The 7,608-nt window shown below is 43.5% G+C and overlaps 1 protein-coding gene across 2 annotated transcripts; it reads left to right on the top strand.

Moving 5' to 3' along the window:
• Positions 1-382: 382 nt before the first annotated feature.
• On the top strand, positions 383-7,217 carry LOC129248044 (uncharacterized). 2 transcript variants are annotated; one of them, XM_054887456.1, is made up of 2 exons: positions 383-571; positions 2,319-7,217. In XM_054887456.1, exon 2 carries the CDS (start codon positions 2,813-2,815, stop codon positions 5,870-5,872), a length of 3,060 nt encoding a protein of 1,019 aa, XP_054743431.1. In that variant the 5' UTR covers positions 383-571; positions 2,319-2,812; the 3' UTR covers positions 5,873-7,217. The 2 variants fall into 2 exon arrangements, with proteins under 2 accessions (XP_054743431.1, XP_054743432.1); XM_054887457.1 differs by having other exon boundaries at positions 385-461.
• Positions 7,218-7,608: the final 391 nt, after the last annotated feature.

Raw genomic sequence — 7,608 nt, forward strand, 5'->3', positions numbered from 1 at the left:
CTCTCCACTGAATTCACTTTCTGCTTCGTTAAAAAATTTCAAACCCAGAGAGAAATCTCCAATTGGTATACTCACTAGCGCAAAAACACACGCACAAAAAACCCACAGCACTTCACTTCGTACGAACCAGCGGCAGCATAGAGAGCTCGAATATCCTGCTGTTTGTGAGCGGCTTATGTTTGGAGTAACATATGTATGAGCACCTGTGTGCGGCAGCAATTGCTACGCTTTGTTATTGCCCTCTTTCGACTCAGCCACATTTCGTTGATTCGTGCTCCATCCGGTTCGTCGCTGCAATCGGTGACGATGTCGTATAGCGTAGTGGTATAGCACATTTTGAGTTTGCGTTTAATTCATTTTTCTTCAGTCCACGACGATTAACCATGACGAGCGGTTGGGTGTATTCGTGAAAGCGGCGTTATTAAATTTTTATTGCCAATTGAAATGAAATCATTATACAAGTGAGCCAATTAATATTGCAAAAAATTTTGAAATTTATCAAATGCAAGCCAAAGCCTTGTAAATGAAGTGAAGCGCACGAATAATTAGCGGCTTTAGGGGTGAAAAAGAAGTAATTAATTCGTATAAATGTGGAAATTTTCAAATATAAGTGCGTTGATCGAAAATTATTGCAAGTGAATGCTGTGCAAATTGTGCAAAATTTTCGTGAATATTCGTGCAATTTACTGAATGAAATAAACGACAGCGTGTCGAAGTAAAAATCGTTAAAGGCGAAATTGTGCCAAACGAAGCAAATAGCCGAAGTTGAAAGGCAAATAGGCTGGCAGGCTGTTAGGCAGTCCGTTAGCCAGTCAACAAGCTAGTAAAGTAAAGCGCATCCTTTTTCGGGCAATGAATTCTCAAGCGCGCTGACGTCGGCGGCAAGCGGAAGGCGTGCAGGCAGCGGAAGTGAAAATTTTGCTGCTATCAGTGTAGCGCGTTACCTAGGTGTGTGCGTGTGTGTGTACGCTAGCAAACAACTGTGTCGCAGAAAACGCATGAAAGTTGTATGCCTCAAATCCTTTGAACAATCGTAACCAAAATTCACGTACAGCAACAGCAACAACACAGAAAATTAAATATAATTTCGCGTGTTTTGGACCACAGCAAAACAAAAAATTAAGTGTTGGCACGCGCGACACCAACAAATCGAATCAAGTGAGCTGGTCACCTATAGACTGTTTCGAATTTTGGCTGCCAAAAATAGCCGAGCGTTGGCAATCCGTTTGGCAGGATTATCGTGATTAATTTGTGCTGTTGTAGCGTGGCAGGAGCGCGAATCTTAGCGCTAAAGTTTTTGGTTTGAAAATTCGTTAATTACGCCGAAACATGAAATTTGCAAGTTGCTACGGATGACGGACACTGCGCCACGCTCGTGCGGGCTGACCGTCGTGACTTTGTTATACGCGTGCAAAGCAGGTCACTCACGAAATCGACCAAATTAATCAATTACACAAATTATTTGCCAAAAGTGGGCAAACAAACAAAAAAAAAATTCTAAGAATTAAAAAAATTAAATTGAACTAATTTTTTTTGCAGCAAAAGCAAATGAAAAAGAAAAATTGAAGGTGTGAAAATCATGTCAGACGCACATAAAGTCAGACAGCTCATGACTATTGTGTAAAGCGTAAAATACTAAAAACTCATCACACTCGCCTGAACACACACTCATACACACCCACACTTACAAACACACAACTACGTACTTACATATCCAACGCACATATCGCCAGCTATCAGCAAAAAAACTGGCACAAAATTTAAACAAAAGCGAACCCACAAAGCAAAAAAGTAAATGAAATTGAAAGAAAATCTGTGGCAAGGACACGCACGAAAACAAGCAACGCGTGATTTGTGTTAATTAGTAGTGAGACGCGTAAGCGCTGTGAAAAGTGTGTTTGAAAGCAAACAGAAACCTCAGCATAAACTACTTTGCAGGGCAATCCTTTAACAGCGGCAAAGGCAGCAACAAATGCCCACTAAAAATAATGCGAAGAAAAGACAAAAAATCATACGAAGCGAGCAACGCATAAATCATTTGCTTTGATTCTGTTTGTCCACTTTGTTGTGAATATGTGAGTGTTCTGGACATTCGCGTGGGCAGCGGTCAACAACAACTTAGGTGCTGCCATAAACAGAGAAAATATAAACTTTTATACTGAAACCAAACCTGTAAAAAGCGCTTGGAAAAGATAAACCAAAACAAAAGCAAAAACAATTTTTAATTTTCATACCAGCTCGAAATTATATTTATTTTCGATCTTAATTTGACGTACATAGTTACTTACACGCTCCACCCTTTACTTTCCCCCACACAGCAGGCGCACACGAGTAAATTGCGTGCAGAACATTTTGAGTGGAAAAATATATTAGTAATGAATTAGAATTCCAGTAAGTGGGCGGAGTGAGTTTGACAGTCTGTGATTAACTCACGCAAAGCAAAAATGAAAAAATCTAAAAATATACAAAAATAATACAAAAAAATTCAAAGCAGAAAATGAAACGAATAAAACGACCTATGACCGCGCGCATACTCAAGTAGGTCTGTAGACAAAAATATCTTCTGCATATCGAAAGAAAACGTGAACACAGCCAAAAAATACTTAGGCTACTCAAATACTCAACCAAGTGAAATTCAAGAGCGCTCCTACGCTTAACCCTTCAAAACTAAAAAAACAGAAAAAATAAAAAGAAAAAAGGGAACATAAACCAACAAACGACTCAACATGCATTTGTGCGTGCACACAAAGCCCTAAACCTAACCAACTACTATTTGGCACAGCTGAGGCAGCAGTTACAATATCGGAAAAAAATGCAAAATCAACAAAAACAGTGCTATACCACCTGCCGCTGCAGGCACCAGCAGCAGCGCTTACATTCGCCTACACCTTCTCAGCAACAACATCAGCATAAACATCAACATCAACATCACCTATGTCGAAAGACACCACAGCCACAAGGGCGCGTCAAATTTCATACTGTGCCTCGCTTGCTGTCGCCCCTGTGGCTCCTACTCATCTCTCTGCTCCTGCTCACCGGTCAATCACCCGTGTCGCTGGCCACACGCTACAACCGCCAAAGTCAGGGCCACATATCGTATGGTGCCGCAAGTGGCGGCAACAGCCTGCCCTCGCCGCACTTTCCTCTCGATGCCAATACGATGTATCCCGGTGGCGCTGCTGGCAAACATCACGCCAACATCAATAACGACGTGTACTCGGTGGCCGACAGCCAGGCCATGACCGACGATTATATGGCGCAATTCGGTAAGCCACCTGCTCCGCCACCACCGGTGCTGCCACCATACCACACGCACTCGCACGCCTCCGCTGTCGATAATACGCTAATCATACACCAACAGCCGCAGTTGAGCAGCTGTCAGACGGTGTGTGCATGCAAGTGGAAGGGCGGCAAACAGACGGTGGAGTGTATCGACCGTCAGCTCATACAAATACCCGAAAATATCGATCCGTCGACACAGGTGTTGGACATGTCGGGTAATAAGCTGCAAACGCTGTCGAATGAGAAATTCATACGCGCCAATCTGCTGAATCTACAGAAGTTGTATTTGCGCAGTTGCAAGATAGGCGAAATCGAACCGGCAACGTTTAAGGGCCTAACTAATTTGGTTGAACTAGACTTGTCGCATAATTTGCTGGTGGTTGTACCTTCGCTGGCACTTAGTTATATATCATCGTTACGCGAACTGACGCTGGCCTCTAATCACATACACAAGATCGAGTCGAACTCATTTGCCAGCACACCTGCGCTACACAAACTGGATTTGTCGCACTGTGACATTCAGTCTGTGGCACCACTGGCCTTTGATGGTCTGGAAAGTCTGACGCTTCTGCGACTTAATGGCAACAAGTTGAGTGTATTGCTGCCACGCACCATCGAGACGTTGAGCAAACTGCATGGCATCGAGCTACATGACAATCCTTGGCTCTGTGACTGTCGCATGCGCGACGCGAAACTTTGGTTGACCCAGAAGAACATACCCTATCCGGTGGCCCCGCTATGCTCGGGTGGACCCGAACGTGTAATTGATCGTACCTTCTCCGATCTGCAAGTAGAAGATTTTGCCTGCCGGCCGGAAATGTTGCCCATCAGCCACTATGTGGAGGCAACGATGGGCGAGAATGCTTCGGTAGTGTGCCGTGCAAAGGCCATACCTGCGGCGGTCATTAATTGGTACTGGAATGGCAGGCTGCTAACGAACAACAGCGCTTTCAGTTCCTATCAACGCGTGCATATCTACGATGATGGACACTTTGAGAAACATTCGCGCCTAGTGCTTACTAACGCGCAGGAGACGGACTCTAGCGAATTTTACTGCGTGGCGGAGAACCGCGCTGGCACAGCAGAGGCCAATTTCACGCTGCATGTAAGTATGCGCGCCGCAGGCATGGCATCGCTGGGCAGCGGGCAAATTGTCGGCCTTAGCGCAGCACTCGTGGTGTTAATTGTATGCATTTTGCTGGCGGTTATGTTTCTGCTTATGCGCGTGAAGCGCCAGCCGTACACGGAAAGCAAGACCCCTAACCACATGGAGGTGGTGACGAGTGTCAATCATCAGAATTCCATAACGAACAAAACTCAACCCATAACCGGAAACGGCAGCATAGGTGGCGTGGTCATTGCGAATGGCGCTATACCGAATTGTATTGACACAGCTGGCACATTGGAGCGGAAGAGCAGCGCGGCAATGTTAGCAAATGAAGCAGGTTTTGCCAACCCAGTGCAAAAACCACCGCGCCTCACCGATCTGCCCTATTCAGCTACTGGATACGACAACAACGGCAGCGTGCTGTCGACTGCACCGTGTTTTCTCTCCCCCACGGCATCGGCTGGCAACAATCCGGATCTCATAAATGACACAAAACGTTTTGGCAGCGATGAATTCGCCGATCTGAAAATACCAGCAATACTAACGGCAAACTTGGGCACCGAGCTGGGTAGCTCGAGTGGCGAATATAGTCGCGCGGGCGGTTGTGACTCACTTTATCCTTCGGGCTTGTGGGAGAATGCGCCAACGGGCACCTCCTCGGCGGATGATCTCTTCCTGAAGCGTTACACCGACAAAACGCCCATTATTGAATCGAATCAACTCTACGATCTGCACGAACGCACCATCGACTACTTTAGCAAGACATTTCCGCGCACGCACTATAACAACCTGCAACTGGCCGGCGGCTGTGGGACGACCAACAGCAATATTGGCAATGACACCAACGGTATGATGCACAATCCATCCACCTCATCGGCAGCACTGTTGCATAACTCAAACGGCGGCATGGGCGGCATGAGTGGTGGCACACATTCGACCGCTTCGACAACCACCACTAATCTTTCGGGTTCGTCAAGCGCTGGTGTGGGTGGCGGCTATCCCAACGACTATGGCTTACCGTTGGTACCAGGCGCCGAACACCAACACAATCATCACCTGCAAATGCATCCACTACAGCAGTTGCAACAGCATATGGCAGCAGCAGCGACGAACCAGCACAACAGTAGCAATAGCAACCACAGTAGTCCACATTTCAGTAGCAGAACATTGCCTCGCCTGCACGAGCACAGCAACAGCGGCAGTAGCAGCAGCGGTGCAGGACTCAGCAGCTCAAGATCTTCACCCACACCGGCGGCTGCGACGCCCACAGTGGCGACTACAGTGACGCAAAGCGCAACGGGACAAGCGCATACCTCCATACTTCCGAACGGACAGCCGGTGAATGCCAAGACAATACGCGTGTGGCAGAAGGGCGGAGTGCCAGTACTGCCGCCGGTGACGGCGCTAAAACGAGCATTGACGAGCAATAGTCGCAACTCACCGGACGAGGGCTATCAGGAGGGATGCGGCACCGATGTGTAAAACGAGAAAGCGAGCGGGACAGCGGCGTCCATGGCGTTGTAGACAAACGAAATTTGTAATTGCTAATTTTGGTATAGCGGAAACACATCGCAAAATTCTTGTACATATGAAGTTTGAGCTGCGTCTGTCTGTTTATTTGATGGCAGAGTACGATTTCACTTTTTATTTAAGGCTTTAAAATAGACATTTATTCTTTGAATTCTTGAGCACTTTTGTTAAATTTTGTAAATAGATCGATTTTATATTATATTTTATACCTGTATAGAGCAACAACAACTAGCACAGCTCCATCAATGTTTTAAGAAACCTTCTTACTTTTAGATTATTTCCCAAGTGTGTTGTTTATATATTTTTGTATTTTTTATTATTAATTTTTTTACTTTTTGTTTTTGTTAAAAATTATGTCTAATTTGCACCAACAACTCATCAGCAGACTGCGTGGAAGGAGGGTAAAATGACGAATAGATTTTTGTACTGAGCAGCTGCGCTCCCAACTCACTCGCAAGCATACGAGTGTGCGTGCGTGTGTGGGAGCGTGGCATCGCGTAACTACTACTACTGCAGCTGGCAAGTAGTATAAAACATGAATGTGATAGTGTTTGATTAATTCATAACTGAAGATAATAATTGGAAAAAGCAAAAAGTACGACTATGTTTTGTCACAAGCAACATATAAACGCATAAGTCACATAGTAAATGAATTTCGAATGCATAACTACGAGTATACTTTTAGGATTAGTGTAAATAATTAATTGTAATAATCTAAGTAACCTACGTAATTGAAAAATATTATATGAATAAGTTGTATTAAAAAAAGAAAACAAAAAACCAAAAAACAAAAAAAATATGAATCGCAGTGTTTCAAAGTTGTGAGAAATACTTATGTATATACAAAAACAAAACAAAAACAAAAAAAATTAAATAAAATAAAATCGCGAAATATAGAAAATTAAAAAGAAACACTTGAGTAATCAATAATCACCACATACTGACTGAAATTGTTGTATATTAGGAAACTTTAAATGTTTATGAAAATAAAAATTTATGTGGCAACAAATTTTCGGACACCCATTGAGCGCCTCAACAGCGACAACAGAGCTGCGCGCGTTGTTCGAGTTGGGCCCTGGGTGTTCAAATGGTTGTGGGAACGACGAAAGACCGAGGCGCAGTGTAAGTTAAAAACAATAAAACAATAAATTCTGGCAATAGAAGTATATTGTTTGAATTTCATTTGTATATTTTGAAAGCAAAGTTTTCTTGATAGTTCTTTAATTTGCCAAGTGAAGTTTGAGAGGTCATTTGATGTACGCACCAATGATAAGTGAAAGTTAATAGAGCCCTTCAAGGAAGTAAAAGTAAAATTTGGTTAAAAAACACGTGAATAGACGCACCCTTTGCTGTATGAAGAAGTCATATTTAGGGGCATTTGAGAGCATAACGTAGTAGTAGTAGTCTGGTCAAATACTAATTTTTTATAGATATGTTTTAGGAAAATAAAATGCGATCGTTTTGATTTTTATAGTATGTTATTATTGACATCAAATATTATATTTAGTGTACAAAAACATTGTTTTTAACGTCTTAAAAAAAGATAGCTGGCTTGTCAACAGGATTTTGGCTCTTCAGAACATCTGAAACGAAAAAGTTACGCTGATTATTATTATGTAGGCTTGTCATTCTGGCAGGTGCTACTTTCGTTTCTTTTCAGCACAAACTTTTTATACTACAGTCATACC

This window comes from Anastrepha obliqua, chromosome 5, assembly GCF_027943255.1.
Source record: "Anastrepha obliqua isolate idAnaObli1 chromosome 5, idAnaObli1_1.0, whole genome shotgun sequence".
NCBI classification, from domain to species: domain Eukaryota; kingdom Metazoa; phylum Arthropoda; class Insecta; order Diptera; family Tephritidae; genus Anastrepha; species Anastrepha obliqua.

Bases quoted from the DNA above. Each gene is read 5' to 3' on its own strand.
- LOC129248044 (XM_054887456.1), top strand. From the start codon at position 2,813: ATGCAAAATCAACAAAAACAGTGCTATACCACCTGCCGCTGCAGGCAC.